The 17,905-nt window shown below is 36.4% G+C and overlaps 4 protein-coding genes and 1 long non-coding RNA gene across 5 annotated transcripts in view; 4 read left to right on the forward strand and 1 right to left on the reverse strand.

Annotated features, from left to right (window-relative positions):
* LOC128191958 (ammonium transporter Rh type A-like) overlaps positions 1-16,987 on the reverse strand; it is a 34,599-nt gene extending 17,612 nt beyond the window's left edge. The window contains exon 1 of the mRNA XM_052864344.1: positions 16,688-16,987. Coding sequence (XP_052720304.1) covers positions 16,688-16,877 — 190 coding nt within the window. The 5' untranslated portion in view covers positions 16,878-16,987. The remainder of the gene's footprint in view (positions 1-16,687) is intronic.
* On the forward strand, positions 1,975-2,737 carry LOC128191960 (transmembrane protein 79-like). Its single transcript, XM_052864347.1, has one exon. It carries the CDS (start codon positions 2,040-2,042, stop codon positions 2,595-2,597), a length of 558 nt encoding a protein of 185 aa, XP_052720307.1. The 5' UTR covers positions 1,975-2,039; the 3' UTR covers positions 2,598-2,737.
* On the forward strand, positions 3,017-4,709 carry LOC128191962 (uncharacterized). The gene is made up of 2 exons (XR_008244485.1): positions 3,017-3,725; positions 3,862-4,709. It is a non-coding gene; the product is annotated as an uncharacterized LOC128191962 (long non-coding RNA).
* LOC128191961 (transmembrane protein 79-like) lies at positions 5,547-7,162 on the forward strand. The gene is made up of 2 exons (XM_052864348.1): positions 5,547-5,648; positions 5,764-7,162. The coding sequence occupies exon 2, from the start codon at positions 5,788-5,790 to the stop codon at positions 6,253-6,255; it is 468 nt and encodes a 155-aa protein (XP_052720308.1). The 5' UTR covers positions 5,547-5,648; positions 5,764-5,787; the 3' UTR covers positions 6,256-7,162.
* LOC128191959 (transmembrane protein 79-like) lies at positions 12,870-13,724 on the forward strand. Its single transcript, XM_052864346.1, has one exon. It carries the CDS (start codon positions 13,044-13,046, stop codon positions 13,611-13,613), a length of 570 nt encoding a protein of 189 aa, XP_052720306.1. The 5' UTR covers positions 12,870-13,043; the 3' UTR covers positions 13,614-13,724.
* Positions 16,988-17,905: the final 918 nt, after the last annotated feature.

A 17,905-nucleotide genomic window follows, 5' to 3' on the forward strand; every position in this document is an offset into this window, starting at 1 on the left:
CCAAAAAAGTCCATTATAAATCTTTTTTTTATAAGTAAATTTTAAAAAATTTCTTGCTGCGAGCATATTTCTAATTTCAACAGTCATAACTTACCAAGATAGACAACTCTTATATTCAGCATTTCGGAAATGTTTCACGTTTTAATACGTGATACGTGGTCATGCTTTAAACAAATTTTTGTCGGGAATAGCGTAATTGTGTGCATAAAGGTGCAATAAAATCAACTACATGTATGCATGGCTATTCATGCTTAATCCGATTCCACAGTTGTCACTTTTTAGCCAACATATCATTCTGACTAAAAAGTAAACTATTCTTTTCAACTCGGATTTTTTTAATGCAATATCTAGTAGTTTAGCCCGGAATATGGAGAGAGACTTGAAAATTTTTATGGCCATATAAAATTCAGGTAAGTAGTTTACCTGACTAACCCTTTCACTTACACCTCCTACGATGTACCCTTTATCCACCCAAACATACATTATGCAGAAGCATTTCTAAGCAGGCAACGTCCCAAATCCATATACTAGTACTTAGTATATCTGTGTTACACATGTATCAGCGATAGCAGCTTATCTTATCTCAGGTCGATAGTGCAGTCTACCGAAGGGCAATTACAAGAATAGTAGGGTATGTTTATATATTTATCAATTTGTGCACATGCATATGTATTTATTAATGCAGCCTATGTTGCTATTAATAATAATTGCTTTACTAATTTCAAAAACGGCTTCAGTATTATAAATGAAGCATTCGTAGCTACCTGATTTTTTGCTACAATACTTCCGGGGACGAGACAACTCCTGGCGGGGTCTAAAGTCCACTGTATGTATATATTTTCGAGAGTCATACTTTTTGACTGGCCCCTTTTGTTTTTAGTGTAGAGTTTAAATATTAATCAGAGTATTATTATAACATCTATGAATATTGCAGAACCGAATAATGAATAAATAAATAAAATTAAAAGTACAGTGTAAGGGACATCGACCATTTAATTATCAATTTCTTAAGATGTAGAAAAGGCATACTGCAAAAGTGCAAGGGTTTTTACACATAACTGCATGATATCACTTTTATTTATTCAAAAGAGCATAATTTGGAGATCACCTTGTAAAGAAGCATAATTAATGTATCACCTGCAATAACAGAAAAATGTGGTTGGTAGATTGAGGGTGAGAGGGGTTTTAGGGGTTCAGAAGTTAAAGGGGATAGGGGATGAATTTGAAAATATGGGTCCACCACGTTACCGTTTTGGTATGATCGCTAATGAATGCGTAAACAGTTCATATTATACAAATATTGACTGGGGTTGAGGGCAACATTGATTATATTAGCCCCCAAGGGACGAAATATTGCCCGACGCGAAGCGGAGGGCAATATTTTCGTCCCAAGGGGGCTAGTATAATCAATGTTGCCCGAAAACACAGTCAACATTTGTTTTGTTATATGAAGAAACAAACCAAAATTAAAGAAATTAATTGAAAACAGATCACCGTAATTTTCTCAGCTCAACGAAAAATTCACGAATTCAAATTTGTGCAAAGTTCATTCCCAAAATATCCTCAGCATCAAACGGTCACTGGTGATATTTCGCCGACCGTAATCTTGAATTAAAATACAGATGCTCTACCTGATTTTACTTCATAGTAATTCGCAAATCCTTATATTAAACCGTCGCATTGCGCGTCCGTTGTTTACTTGCCTTGACTGACTGTCTATTATGACGTCACATTGTTTTGGAGTTGCGAAGAGTTATTTACGTCATCGTCTACGAATCAACAAATCAGAGGCGATTAATTGAAATAGAGGGAATGTTCTCTAGATATTATTCCTAGCCGGTCAATATCAAAAAAATATTGACGGTCAATATTTTTCGGACGTGCAAATATTACAATTATTGACTATTCGTCTACATAGAGTTATATAGTGAGAATATACTACTGAATATAACAATGTAATATAATACATTGCAGGAATCACTGGCTGTAGCTCTAATTGTGATACTGTCATCCAAACGGTATAAGACTGAAATTCAAAGATGGCAGAAATGAAAGCAAAAGAAAAGGAGGAACTCAACAAGGCAATAAAGTGGGTGTACAAAGAATTCGCGGCCGGTGCGGCCGTCCTTGCCGTGCTTTACTACACGGTCAGGAATATCCCACTGGACACGGAGACCCTCAAAACACCACAGGACCGCATAGTGTTTACGTTCAGGTGGATGCTTATTTCCATCCTTCCTCTTATATCGGCCATTTTCGACGTCTTAAATGTCCGAGGTACTACGAACGCTATTAATCCGATCGCCGGAAAATCGGAACACCTCGTGGAAGTTCCAAACAGAATTCTACGAAACGGGATGGAACAGTTCCTTTTGCATGCGATCGGACTTCTAGCGCTGACGACTTATTTGGATGAGACTTGTATGTCTGCTATCCCAGTTCTTGTTTCAATGTTTTTCGTTGGCCGTGTATTTTATTCTTTAGGCTTTAAATCTTCAGAGAGAAATCGAGGATTTGGATTTTTCATCACCTTCCTTCCAACACTCATAACTTACGGTTATTGTTTGTACAAGTTTGCTACAACCTATTTACTGTAATATCATAATTCAGTTCTGTATAAGTCATGTTCATGTTTAAACTAGACGAAATTTGAGTTTAAAAAAATAGCGGCGGTATGTAGATATCAGAATTGCGCTAAAATTATGTTAACATTACAATAAAGGATACATTACAACCATGGCTTTTTGTGATTTTACAAGACTTACTCAGTATCCATCCCAGGAAACAATAAATAATTACTGAAATAATCATTTCAATTGGTATCTGGAAAAGATAATAGCCATCAATAGTGTTTTGCTAGGAATGGCGAAGACACTTAATTATAATTAAGTCGCTTTCTATTTCTGTTACTAAAATTTCCTACATGTAGGGGGAGGGGGCGACTCATTCAAAGAATCTTGTCAAGCAAATGAAAATAAAACGTTAAAGAAGAGAAATTTTCAAATCGTTAAAAAAATCTAATCCGTGTGTGTGTGTGGGGGGGGGGGGGGGGGTGCGGTAGTATCTTTAATCATCATTTTCACATTTGATTTCCTGACTTACTCCCATTTAATACACGATCTCAAAAAAGTGGAAGGGGGAAAGGGTTCCAACTCTATTATAATTCAGTTTTTCATATGAAAATTTAGAAAAAAATATCTGCTGCGACAAAAAAGTGATGCTCTGATACTACGTGCCTGGTCATCAACATTTTTTCCTCTCCCTGTGTCTGTGTAGGGCTCTGTCGTCAATATAAGTAATTGTTTATCATACATAATGACTAACAGGAAAGCACTTACATGTGTACGTGTAAAGGAGAAAAAGTGTCATAATTATACGTCCTCCAGCATACACGGTGGTCAATTTATAAAATATATACATGTGATTTTCCTGTATCTAAACTGTTCAAAATGCAATTTTTAAACCTTGTTCGATTTTCAAGTATTTAATAAAATAGAAATTTGATATCTACGGTAGAGAATGGGACAAGAAAGCACCACAGGATGACTGTTATACAGTCTAAAAAAAATCCCCTTCAAGGACCCCAAAAAGTGCGTCGTTCTATTTGTTCACCTTTGTGTACATGATTGCCGAGAAAGAACGTTATACATTTTCAACCTTAATATTACCACATATAATGACTGTGGAGAAGGTTTGAATCACACTGATAATATTGCAAACATAAGGTAAGAACAGCTACTGTACATGTATATAACAGTTGAGAACATTTGGAGGATATGAAACAATTAACTCTGTTAGACAGTAAATGCATTAGGTACGTGTACCGCTCAGTAAAATGTTCCAATTTTGTTTTTAACACAGATTAAATAATTGGACAGACAACCATGGGCGGTGAAGAGAAGAAAAAACAACCAACACACTTGCTAAAAGCTAATATGCCATGGATTCGGTCACAGATATTTGCAGCCAACATAACTTCTTTGTTATTGTTCCTTGTCTTTTTCTGGATCCTGCCAATTAACACCGCCGGACTTAAGGCCCCAGCAGACAGACTTGTATTCACTTTTCGATGGCTGTTTGTCTCATCTCTGAGCATTCTCTTCGCCCTCTTCGGAGTGCTGAAAGTCCGAGGAACCTCGAATGCCGTTGACCCAATCAATGGAGGATCCGAAAACCTGACGGAGGTTCCGAACAGAATTTTACGCAATACCGTGGAACAGTACTTCTTACATATGACAGGCCTCTTAATGTTAGCCACGATTCTGGAACCAAGCTCTCTAAAGGCCATCCCTATCCTTGTAGGATTGTTCCTCCTGGGCCGATTTACATTCTGGTTTGGATACACTCGATCTCCTTTTAACCGAAGCTTTGGTTTTATGACTACACTAGTTCCAACTTTAGTTATGTACGGTTATTGCATGTACCGGCTTATAACGGATAAATTACTGATTCCTTAATGAGGAATGTAGAGATATTAACAATATTTATTGCAAGTCAACCATGAATTATAATTACAGAGAAAAAAGAGTTCCATGCAACATAGCAGCTTTGTGCACGTGTACACGAATGTATAAAAATGAAAGAAATTTGTGAGTTTGATGAAAGTCTTGATGGTCATTACAAGAGTTATAAGTTGAATGATGTGAATTTATTACAGTTACAGATTTTAAATGTCTCGTGCTTTGAACAAATAAAGAATGTTATCTAAATTGTGTTTTTGTCAAAATATCTTTGTGTAAACAAAGTTTATTTTAAGGATACCAAAATTACATGTACTCGTACGTCAGATCAAGACCTTTAGATATTAGTATTACATGTATATACTACATGTAGTTAACATGAGGTTGTCCTTTTAGCATAATCTCGCTGAATTTATCTTAGATGAGTTTAGATTAAACAATTACCATAAATATTCCATGCACACATGTACATGGTATGGGCGTACTTTCGGTCTCTTAGGAATTTAAGATAATACCCATATTTTCAAATTGCAGCTTAGAGTTGATCAAAACCTTTGGCTAGCAAAGTTTTTAAATACAGCGTCATTGAGAAAGCATTCTCTATGGGTTTTTTTTTTTACATGTTTAGATCCTCTTTCAGCTAAACTCTTCATGACATACTAAACTGAACCCAAAACAGTTTTCAAGAGGTAAGATAGAATAGTGACTGTAATACCATCCGCGTCACAAAAAAAAGACGGGACAGAAAGAATGATATTCAACTCAATCTATAGCAACAACTGATCCTCCCCCCTCTCTCTCCCATCTGACAGAACTTCCAGACAGATCTGCTGCCTCTTTGTGTCTTCGTTCTCTATCATCATGGGGGTAAATGCCGTCGGAAATGTTCGAGGAAGTTCGAACGCCATGTCATTCTTACTCTGACATAATTTCAGTAAAGTTTATTCAATCATTTCTAAATCAACAAAACGGTGCCATATATCGTTTTTATCAAATTATTAACATGAAGCTGACCAATGATATCACATGCCGATCATTCCTTTAAAAGGAATACTTGTTAACCCTTACTGTCCCTCTCTCCGCTAGAATCTGTTCTATATAATGCTTGACCTCGAAAGTAGTCTGTACGGCGCAACCATTCGACTATAATAGTTATCTGTGCCACAGTCGTCAGGGCAATCACGCAAGGTATTATCAATAATCTCTCTCTCTCTCTCTCTCTCTCTCTCTCTCTCTCTCTCTCTCTCTCTCTCTCTCTCTCATTGTTTAACACCATTTCCATTGCAAACTTTCTAAACCTTAGGCTATCTCCAACAGCGGGGTCAATATGTCGGACAAGGAAAAAGACAAGAGAACCTTCAAGGAGAAGAAGGCGTCAGTAATAAGACAAATCATCACTTCCGTCAGCATCAGTAGCACGGTATTTGCCCTCAGCTATCTATACCTTCCCATCAACACCTCCGGTTTGACAGAACTTCCGGACAGACTCGCTCTCACCATATGCTGCCTCTTTGTGTCTTCGTTCTCTATCATCATGGGGGTTCATGCCGTGGGAAATGTTCGAGGAAATACGAACGCCATTGATCCGGTATACGGCGGAGCGGAGAACCTCGTGGATGTTCCGAACAGAATCCTCCGGAATACAACGGAACAGTTCTTTCTGCACATGATGGCCATGCTAACTTTGACAGTGTTCTTGCAGGGTAGCTCTATGAGGGCTATTCCTATCCTCTGTGGGGTGTTTCTAGTCGCTAGAATTGTATATCAGGTTGGATACATGTCGTCTCCAATGTAGAGAGGATATGGGTTTGCCGGTACATTCTTACCAACATTAAGCGTTTACGCTTATTGCATTTTCTGCATTTTACAAAAAATTGTGTTTTGATCATTTTATGAGAACGTGTAGTTGATGTGACATATTGCATATATACTTTTATACTTTTATTTTACCCCATCGCACTGTTATGGTTGAAACAACAATACCCTTGTAAATATATACAGTATGTAGATGATAACTTTAGGTGTCGTTATCAAGGTGTTTTTTTTTTAAACATTAATATTTGCTGACGAATTACCTTATTCGTGTTAATTCAAATACACTTGCAACTGAATAAGATACAAAATTATTTGTACAACCCATTTTTCATCAATATTAAATTTTAAAAAAAATTAAACCGTAATTTATATGTACACTGTACTGTACTAGTATTTATGCAAGTGTGGTAACTTAAGATTTAGCTTGATCCGTGAAGTATTGGATTTAGCTGCCAGAGGATTCGAATTATAGCAAAAGCTAGTAAAGGCAGTATATTTTACATTAATTTTGGCGCCCAAGATGGGGACCTTGGTACTGTCTGGAGGGATAAAGAGCAGGTCGTCTGTTGAACTTCGATTCACAGATGACGACACTCCGAAAGAGTGGACGACTCATGTCTCTTTCCTAGGAGAGGAGCAACACACTTTGCTAATTTACCCCAGTTGCTGTCTTTTAATGTATCTTACTATCAGTTGTGATATAACCATGTTTTGGCAGCGCTTTACAAGAACTTTAAAAGATGGAATTGATAACATGGTCAATTTTTCCCCTATAAAATCCTCCCCTCGTTGGCCCCTGTTCTCATAGACGACGCATACATTGTTCAACCCCAATAACCGTTTGTAAAAGGCAAACATTCAACTCCTAGCTATTCGTACTACATCGGCTGGACAAAATCACCAGGTATGCTTCATATGGACGGGCAGACTTTGTAGTCTTTTGTAAAAATTGAGATCTTTTTTGTCATCTCTTTCCAGTTCTGTATGCATAAAAATTACCAATGACACTCTGTTTCTGTATTTTTAAAGTTTGAATTTACTATTCAAACACAGGGTCAATATGTCGGACAGAGGAAAAGACAAAAGGACGCACGATGAGAAAAAGGCCTCAGTTATAAAGCAAATGCTCATCTCTGTCAGCATCAGTAGCACGGCATTTGTTCTCAGCTATCTTTACCTTCCCATCTACACCTCCCATCTGACGGAACTTCCGGATAGACTCGCTCTCACCATCTGCTGCCTCTTTGTGTCTTCGTTCTCTATCATCATGGGTGTACATGCCGTCGGAAATGTTCGAGGAAGTTCGAACGCCATTGATCCGGTATACGGTGGAGCAGAGAACCTCGTGGACGTTCCGAACAGAATCCTTCGGAACACAACGGAACAGTTCTTTCTGCACATGATGGCCATGCTAACTTTGACAGTGTTCTTAGATGGAAGTTCAATGAAGGTTATTCCAATTCTGTGCGTGATTTTTCTAATCGCTAGAATTGTGTTCCAGATTGGATACATGTCCTCTCCATTGAAACGAGCGTATGGGTTTGCCAGCACATTTTTACCAACGATAGCCGTGTATTTATATTGCACATGTTGTATAATACACCAACTCTTTAATTAAAAGACGCTGTGGGGTAGTCGCCGCAGACCTTCTCAATATACAAAGACATTCAATTTATTTAAATTTCTTGATGACTGTTGATTAAACTATTAGAACAAGCTTTATTATTATAAGATGCATATTAAGTTGATACGACAATGCAATCTAAATGTTCACGAACAATTTGTATAAATGATCTTTACGAACAAATTGTAAATTGCGTAATCGGTATATTTTTAAAATCCAGACGTAATTTATTTGTGATCATTCATTCAGATTCAAGTTCTTTCTAGTGCTTAATTGGACGTTATATTTTCGTCCGAGGCATAGAATTTAGTTTATCCAGATTAGATACTTAACTATGAGAAAAATAAAAATTATCTGAACTATTTGTTGCATGGTTCCACTCTTCGAACCATAGATTTTCTGTTAATTGCTAATTTTTGCCTGAACGGGTTCTTTTCCATGGAAGAAGATTAATGCTATGTTACTAAAGCAATCAGTTCTTTACTGGGAAGGAAACAAGGTAGAGGTGTATATGATCATATAGCTCACTGATGACGATGTCTTAATTTTTTAAATATGTTCGATAATTAGTTTGCACACTGCACATATACACACCGTATGTACATGCACGTTAAGATTCTCCAATACTCAGCAAAATATTGTTGTCTTCCTAAAATTTGCTATATCTGTTTTAATGCATTAAAAAAAAATTAAAATTAATTGCATGTTTTTATCAGAGGAGTTGTGATAAAAAATAGATAAAACGTTTAGTACATGTACATTTTTTTCACAGGCGAATTGGGGAGTCGAACACGTATCCTTCAGATATGTAGAATTCTTGTTCCCTGTGATGCCACGAAACGATGTTACAGTTAACCAATGTGTAAAATGTATATAACACTTTTTCAGTAGTACCACACTCTCCAACATAAAAGCCAAATCTTCAAATATAAAAGAGTTATCGAACGTTGCTGAAAGGCATCGTTTTTCCGTATGTTTAGGTTTCATGCACAAGTGTGGTGGCTTTACAAGAAAATGCCAGAATGATCAAAAATATAAAAATACATGTATTAAACAATATCAATAAAATGCAAATGATCTAAATATAAATAGTGTTTCAGCCATAAAATTTTAATTTTAAATTTAGACCTTTACTTTTAGTTAATCTTTGAACAAATTAGACTATTGTCATGTTGTAAATTTTGAATTTACTGGGTGGGTGTAAATACAAAATTAACAACATGACAATGTAAATTTTGTATTAACACCCACCCAGTTAATTCAAAATGTACAACATGACACTATAACGAATAGAAGAATGGGTCCTCATGGTAAAATGAAATGAAGAGAATTTTTTTAGAACAACTACAAGGAATTTTATCGAAAAAAAGTCGATATACAAATGATCTATTTATTATTTACATCTTCCAAAAAAAATATTTTAAACTTTTAATCAAATCAATTGTAACATTCAGGTAAAATTGATTGAGCAGACTATCTGTAATTGTTGCATAGACCTATATCAAAACACAATTAACACTTATTATTTTTTTACCGTATATACACGTAGGCTATTCCCAAATATGCAAAAAGCAGAAGATCAGTGCTAAAGAAATACTAGCAATTGTTTTGAGGGCTTAAAAGAAATGAAATCAGAAAAGCTAATGCAAGAGTTGAGCAAACAGAGATTTGCATTAGAGTTTAGCAGAATTTCATCAAGATACTGAAAATACTAGATTTACATGCATGTTCTTACCCGTTTTTAAAATTCTCATAAAATCTTTATTGTGCGTTTATAACAATTTACACTCTGTATCATGTTCACTTCTATTTTGATACGCTTTTTCATGATATTATCAATATTTTTTGTATTTTTTTTAAAAATTTGTTAATTCAAGTACATGTAAAAGCTCCTCGTCACAAACCGATTCAATAGTGCATGTTCAAGCAAATTCCACTCTTGATAAAGTGGTTGACAAAGCAAAGAATAACATCATATGTTATGTAACTGACAAGGACTCAAATATCAATGCCAGAACGATTTACCAATCATTATAAATTGTTTATAGTTTAAGTATACAGAATATCATAAGCACTGAATATCTTTAAGATGCAACAAACCATACAGTAGGCATATACAACCATTGTTGGTAAAAATGTGCACATCAGAGCATACCCTCTTATAATTGGATAAAACTGATACACAGTTCTAGCTATCAGGAAAATCGCAGACAAAATGGGAATAATTATCATGGAACTTCCCTGTATGAATAAGGTCAGAGTTAGCATGGTTATCATGTGCAAAAGAAATTGCTCCGTTGTTTTCTGGAGAACTCTGCTTGGAACATTCACGAGATTTTCCGATGCGTCATACACTTGGTCGATAGGGTCCGAATTTCCTCGCATGTCGGCTGCCACGATGCACATAACTATTGAAAGCGCCGATACGAAGAGACAGCAGATAGTGAAGCATAGTCTGTCGTCCAATTCCGTGATATTTGAAGTGTCTATGGGAAGATAGATGACACTGAGGAGGAAGAATACACCGGTGACACTCAAAGAAATCAAACTTTGTTTGATAATGATGGCTGCATGTCCTTTATTCGAGAAAATTTCCATTTTTGTTTGTGTCAGAATTCGTCATTAAAGACTATAGCTGAAAATGAACGGTATTTGTATGATTTGTATATATCATATCTTAATATGTTTTGAAAGGAAGGATTATAAATTTTGAAGAAAAAATAACCAATGAGACGAGAATTTGTAAGAAAAAGTAAACCTACCAACTGCCTGGTCCTAATTTTGTTTGCTGCAAAATTACTGGAGCATTACCTCATTTAAAATCTTACCTTGAGCGGCTTGTTTTGCATGGTTACTTGTCACAGATGTAACAAAAGGTTACGCTCTGAATAATTGACATGCATCGTCAGAAACCCACGGTTGATTACGCGTCGTTCCTATCTACATCACGGTGATGTAGAGAGGAACGACGCGTCACCGGGTGATGTAGCGAAGAACGACGCGTCACAGGGTGATGAAGCGAAGAACGACGCGTCACAGGGTGATGTAGCGAAGAACGACGCGTAATCAACCGTGGGTTTCCGACGATGCTTGACATGAGAAGAGTGCTAAAAAAAGTTAATTGATAACTGGCATACAAGGGTTGAATTAATTTTGTTAAAAATTATGTAGACGACTTTACTTTGATAAGGGTAGGAAAATGAGGAATCATTCGTTTCTTATTAGGAGGTGATCAAATACGGTCGGGGTGATCAAACCAATAAAGTCTTAAGGGCTTTATGATAATTTTGATCACATCCGCCCGCCTTTGATCACCTTAATACTAGTATACTATTTAAATATTGATTCATCATTACCTATCTAATTTTTAGCAATTGTAGGGTTAAATATTTAAAACATTCATTGATAGAATGTATTTGATTATACAATACAGGATCGGTTCGTAGTGTAAAGACGTAAATATTTTTATGTCGATATATACAAAAAGTTTTAACTATAAAAGATTGAATTGATCTCTCAAAATTAGTGGTTAGGTTTGCACTTAATTGCTTCCACATCACCACATCACATGATTTGACATTATAATCCATGATGCATGCATTCAAATGATTAGAATTATTTACATGTTTGTTTGGAACTTATGGTTACAATATCTAATTTTTCTTCTTGTATCACATATCAATGCATACGATATCCGTCACTTGACAATCCTTTATGCGATATATTTTAGATACATGTAGCATACAATCATTGTAAAAAAAAACCTACCCTAGAATTTTTATTACGTTATCTGATGACAATAGTTTTTAGTACCCAACTTTCACGTTTGCATTATCGCTCCTCCATACGCCCCAAACACTTTAATCTGGGTAGTCCCTGATAACACGATGGCCCAAACTTGAGGGAAAACTAACAATGATTTATTGGACCATCTACAAGATGCACGCCGAAGCATTGAAGGAATTTAGAACACTGTCGAGGCAAGAAAAGAAAAATTAATATTACTGGCAGTCCCTCTACGAAGTTCAGTTTGGAAAATCAACTTCCTGGAAAATATTGCATTTTTGTCAGCACCATGTCACAGAAATCATCGAAATGGACAGAAGAAAAGAGAACATTTAAAGAGAAAAAAGGGCGAATGGAACGTGATTCCGTTGTATCAACTGTTATCACAGCGATTGCGTTCTTGCTAAGCTACCTCTTCCTTCCCATAGACACCTCGACACTGACAACACTACCAGACAGAATATCTCTCACTATTCCCTGCCTCTTTGTGTCCTCTCTCTCCATTGTAATGGGCATCGTGGCAGTCGGTAGCGTCAGAGGAAATTCGAACGCCATTGACCCGGTGTACGGGAGATCGGAACATCTCGTGGATGTTCCAAACCGCATCCTCCGAAACACAACGGAGCAGTTCATATTGCACATGATGGCAATGCTTGCATTGACTGTATTCTTAGAGGGAAGTTCTATGAAAGTTATTCCAATTCTCTCTGGGATCTTTCTGATCGCTAGAATTGTGTATCATATAGGTTATATGTCCTCTCCGACCAAAAGAGCGTATGGATTCGTCAGCACATTCTTTCCGACGATTTGTGTGTATGCTTACTGTATATTTTGTATTGCGACGAAGATATTGACTAATTAGAATGCTCAAGGGCAAAGGCAATTGTGCACATGAATTTAACTTTCTACCTCCGAGACCGAGTAATAAGTCTGAGAAAGTTTTGTCTGATAAAATGCTGAGTAACTTGACAGCATTGGTTTCTTTGTCTTCGATTTAGATAAAATAGTACAAATATTAGTAAACTCTATAGCAAATGTCAACATCGGAGAACTGACCCAGTTTGTGTGCGGGACGGTGCTGACTGAGGTAGTTCACTTTGTGGGACGATAACTGGGCTTCTTCGGGGATACGACACGTACGTACGTACAACTCTGTCAGGTAAAATGCTGTTAAATAAGTGGCAAATGCTACATGTATGTGCAAAGCAAATCTCTAGACGATTTGAAAAAAAATTTCAATTTTCAATGTCACTGAAATTCGTTAACTTATCTAATCATGTGGATACCCGAATATAGAAAAGATAATTTTTATTGATCATCTATATAAGATTGGAAGTGTGTTGACTTTAGGAAGAATTATGACGCAGAAATCACAACACAGGAAAGCACCGAAGGAGTCCCATATCTGGGTAAGGAACCAGATTATAGTCGGTATCATCCTCAGCATCGGGATGTGCCTGGGTGCCTACCACTTCCTTCCTATACAGATATCAGACATCAAGTCACCGGCCGACAGGCTTGTGTTGGCCGTCCGCTGTATTTTCATATCTACGATTCCAGTTTTTGCACTCTTTAAAAGCGTTGCAGATACTCGTTTCTTCACCAGAGCGATCGACCCCGTAAAAGGTGGCGGAGAGGACATGGTGGATGTTCCGAACAGGATCCTTCGGAACACAACTGAGCAGTTCCTGCTTCATGCCGTTGGTCTGTTGACACTCAGTACGTTTCTGGACGAGGCGTCTTTAAAGATCCTTCCGATCTTGTCGTGCGATTTCGTGATATTCAGGATGCTGTTTTGGTGGGGATATCTGAATGCTCCACTCAACAGAGCTGTTGGCATGAGTGGAACAGCGAGTACTACGATTTGTGTTTATGCTTATTGTATGTATTGTATTTTAAAACCTGTTTTTATTAGTTTTATTGGATAACGAAATTAATATAAAATGTATAAGCACTTTTTTCTGCAATTCAACTTTGCAAGTTGATTTTACCTGCTACACGTTTGCTGGAATTTCCTATTAAATGATGTGATTCGTATAGTGTTTGTGTTTACTGTTTATTATCGTATTACTAACAGCGTGCCAGTTTGCTTGGCGGGTCGTTCTAAATTTTTATATGCCGATTATTATATTACTCACCGATTGGTTGTTCGATTGCATTGATGTGAATGCTAATTTGCATATCAAACACAGAACCCAGAAACGCACTGACCAATGACATGGCATGATGTTTTGGTAGTAAATACCAACACGTGGACAGTCCAAAGCTTGTTTTTTGTTAAATTTATTTCTTAACGTTTTCAACTTCGTTAATATCCGATAGTTTCCGTAATATTTGGTTTACTCTAAGACTGGTTATTTCATGCAAGAGCGCTTTCGCTCCCAGTATAAATAGATTTATCGGGGAGTATTCGATTAATGCGACGTTCGTTTAACAAGTAAAAACGGTGGAGGATGTATTTCATTTAAATACATTGTCCATCTCCCCCTCTCTAGCGTTTTGTTAGATATGAAAATGGATGAAACAGTATGTAACTGTTAGTACCATAGTGCAGAAGATCCCGTCGAGGAGGTCCGAGTAAACTAGTGTAAGCATACTACTATTAAATCACTTATTTCTAGGCATATATAGTTAATACATTTTACAAACAGCAAGCGCTGGACTGTCCACGTGTTGATATTCACTACCAAAATAATCATGTAATGTCATTGGTTAGTGCATTTCTGGGTTCTTTGCTTGATATGCAAATTAGTATTAACTTCAATGAAATCGAACAGCCAATCGATGAGTTATATGATAATCAGCGTACACAATTTTAGAACGGCCCGACAAACAAACTGGCACGCAGCTGTTCGTAACACGATAATAGATAGAACTGTGGGGAACGTTAGGATTTCCCCAAGTAAGGCCCCACTCCGGTTTTAAACACATGAACATACCTGGTTTACTCAGGTAGAACACGTTATATATAGATTAAGATTTTCCCCTAAAAAATAAGTCGACGAGCTTCCTTTGGGTATAATATCTGCTCAACTCTAAAAGTTAGCAGTGTGAAAAATAGTATGGAGCGCAAGACATAGTCTTCTGCAGCTGCACAAGTACATGTACATGGAATTATGAAATATTCCAATATAATGGAGCTTGAGTAAAGTGACCGACTTAAACCACGTGTTTGTGGCGGAGATGCGTTCTTTTCCGGAAGACCGCGCGTTCGTGGTTCGTGGGAGCTTGGCTGGAGTTGTCTTCACCTTTGCATTCGGTGTCCTCGGATATTTTTTGTTCCCTGTGACGATTCCACAAACAGACTCAATCCTCACCCGGTTGGTGTATACCATAAGATGGCAAATGCTCCCTGCTTTTTCCTTATTGACAGGTGTTTTGTGTGTCATGTACAAACGGTTCCAAAGTTCCGCAATAAACCCAGTCTTGGGAAGGGGTGAACATATCATAGAAATTCACCAAAGGTATATTCGGAACACAACAGAACAACTAGTCCTGCACGTGATTGGACAACTTGTGCTCTGCACGTATCTGACGTCACAAACACTTGTCGTCATCCCCGTATGTTCAATGCTGTTCGTGATTGGACGGATGACGTTTTGGGTGGGGTACATCCGGGAACCTCTGAAAAGAATGTTCGGTTTTATGATAACTTTTTCAATGACTTCGGGATGTCTTCTTTATTCTTTCTTCTGCTTTTTAATGTCTGGTCCAACCTTTGCTTTACATGAGTGAATGTTTTCGGTTAACTTTTACATACTGTTAATATTTTTGAATACTCTGTGTGTATAAATATATAAAATTATGTTAACCCTAGCAATCTCTCATCAGCTATGCCAATGTTACAATCAAAGACATCTGCAAATTCTCTAGTTGCAGATCTGTATATGCAGCTCTACGGTAAACTGCAGGTTGACCGGTTTCCTACGATTTTTTTTCTACCGGAGATCTACATTTCTGCAGTGTACATTTATGTTGGGTTTATGTTGGAAAAATTAAAATGTTTGGTTGCATGCTCAACAGACACGTTATGGTTTGCGTTTACATTTCGGGGCGCATTGCATGGCTTGTTTTTATTTAAGGAATGAGGAATCATTCTTTGAGTATTATGATCACCCCATAATTCATATTCAAATAATGATACTTAAATTTATATAATTTTCAGCCATTGCAAGATTAATAAGTCGTTGATGAAATGTATTGGACAATGTCTCACAAACTCGATTTTTAGTGTTATCACAGTAAAAAAAAAAACCACTGGAAAATGTGTTATCACAGACAAAAACAATGGGAAAATGTAAATATATAAATGCATGTATTAAATTACGATAATTCCTTCATTCAGTTTGAGAATTTATTCAAAAATCTCTTAACGTCGTCCGCTCAAAAGGTATGTGTTCGATAACTCTTTAAAATGATATAAAGTAATAATTAAAACTTATTTAAGGATTGTGGATTTTATTGGACCCACTGATTCATCAAATATTTTACACCAATCTTCCAATTTTATATATTTTTTTGTTTCAAGCTGCTTGGAAAATATGAAAGGTGTTTAGATATGATAGTAATATTCATTCGGATTACATTTCATATCAACGTGAGAAGAGCAGTTCACTCTGTAGAATGATTCAATATTAGAGAGCATAAAGTATCTTATACCGATGTTGCACTGAGTTGCATGCTGCAGTAATTTAATCAGATGTGGTTTAGACGTACGTGTAACTTAAGACCAATTCATTTATAAATGTCGTTCTAAACTTGGTAATATTCTTTGAATAGGCTTTTTAAAATTTGCTTGAGTAATAGGATTCTTTAGTTAAGTAAACAACTTGATTTTTTTTTTACTATTAGAATTTGTATCACGTAACAGTTTACTCTACATGCCATTGGGTTTAACTTTAAATTATAATTTTAGACAAGGGTTGGGGGTGAAAGAGGAAAGGGTCTGTATTCACAAATGGGTATTGCATATATACGTATATGTACATGTATATTCACTTACTTGGATAGGTTTGCATTACTCTGTCATTCCCTGGAGTTTTCCCTTGAGCTGATTCAGAACCTTGCATATTTTTGTCAATGTTAGGTTTTGCATTGTTGTCATATTCCACACACAGAACAAAAGTCACAATAAATGCGCACTGCACCAACATCAGCACAAACATAAAAAGCCTCTTGCCTTTTACTTGCATTTTGTCACACCTGTATTGATCACCGATGAATTATGAAAAAAAGATACAAAATCAATCAAGGGGACCCAGGAAGCTTGCTATAAGGACCAAGTTATACGCCTATTACTATAGGAGTTTGGGGTAAGTCACGCGTTCAGTGTATGCTACATTGAAAAGGGGGGACTATATGTTGCAGTATGAATGAACGAGAGGAAATTTACATAGTTTTACGTTTTTGTTGCTGAAATATTAAGGTCACACTCTGATATTTAGAAGTTATTTCTTTTTATGTCTTAATTGACTTGGACTCGGAGTCATTGTACCGTATATTATTTGTCACTCTTTTATCACTGTCCTATTTAGTTTTGTTCACAGTACTTAGCAAATGGTGTTAAGTTACATCATGCATAACATTATTCAACGAACTACAACATAAAAAGTATAAAGCTTATTGACCTAGCTAGCTCACGTCATAAAACACAGCGTGCTCACGTGCATATCATGTACATGTACTGACAAAATGTGGACAACGCATACGGTCAAAGTACATTTGAAAACACATTCTGATGCATGATCTAAGTTCTCCTATTATTGTTTACTCGTGTACCTAATTCACTCAAAGCAATGCATCAGGTACATATACATGTAATACTTATATAGGTAAGATGGTTACATGTACATGTGCATGTATCTCAATCAGTTTTGTTTTTTTCAATATTACTTCAAAAAAATGAGGAGCTATGATCAGAATATAGTGTCACTTATTTAAACATTTATAATGTCAGACTGTGTTTCTTCTATCACAAAATACCCAAAAACGGGGTCTCTCTCTCTCTCTCTCTCTCTCTCTCTCTTTCTAAAATGACAAAATGAATGTGGTTTATAAACCTCTGTACGTCATAATTTCTGATGGAAAATCTATTCAGGGGCTCCATTTGAAGAAAGCTAGAATACATGCATTGTATCGTCTGTAAATTGAATGGATTGCTATAAATTTGATAGAACAAAAGCATCTCTTCTGGTAAAACTTTTCGTAACATTTCTATGAT

Source organism: Crassostrea angulata, chromosome 7 (genome assembly GCF_025612915.1).
Source record: "Crassostrea angulata isolate pt1a10 chromosome 7, ASM2561291v2, whole genome shotgun sequence".
NCBI classification, from domain to species: Eukaryota; Metazoa; Mollusca; class Bivalvia; order Ostreida; family Ostreidae; genus Magallana; species Magallana angulata.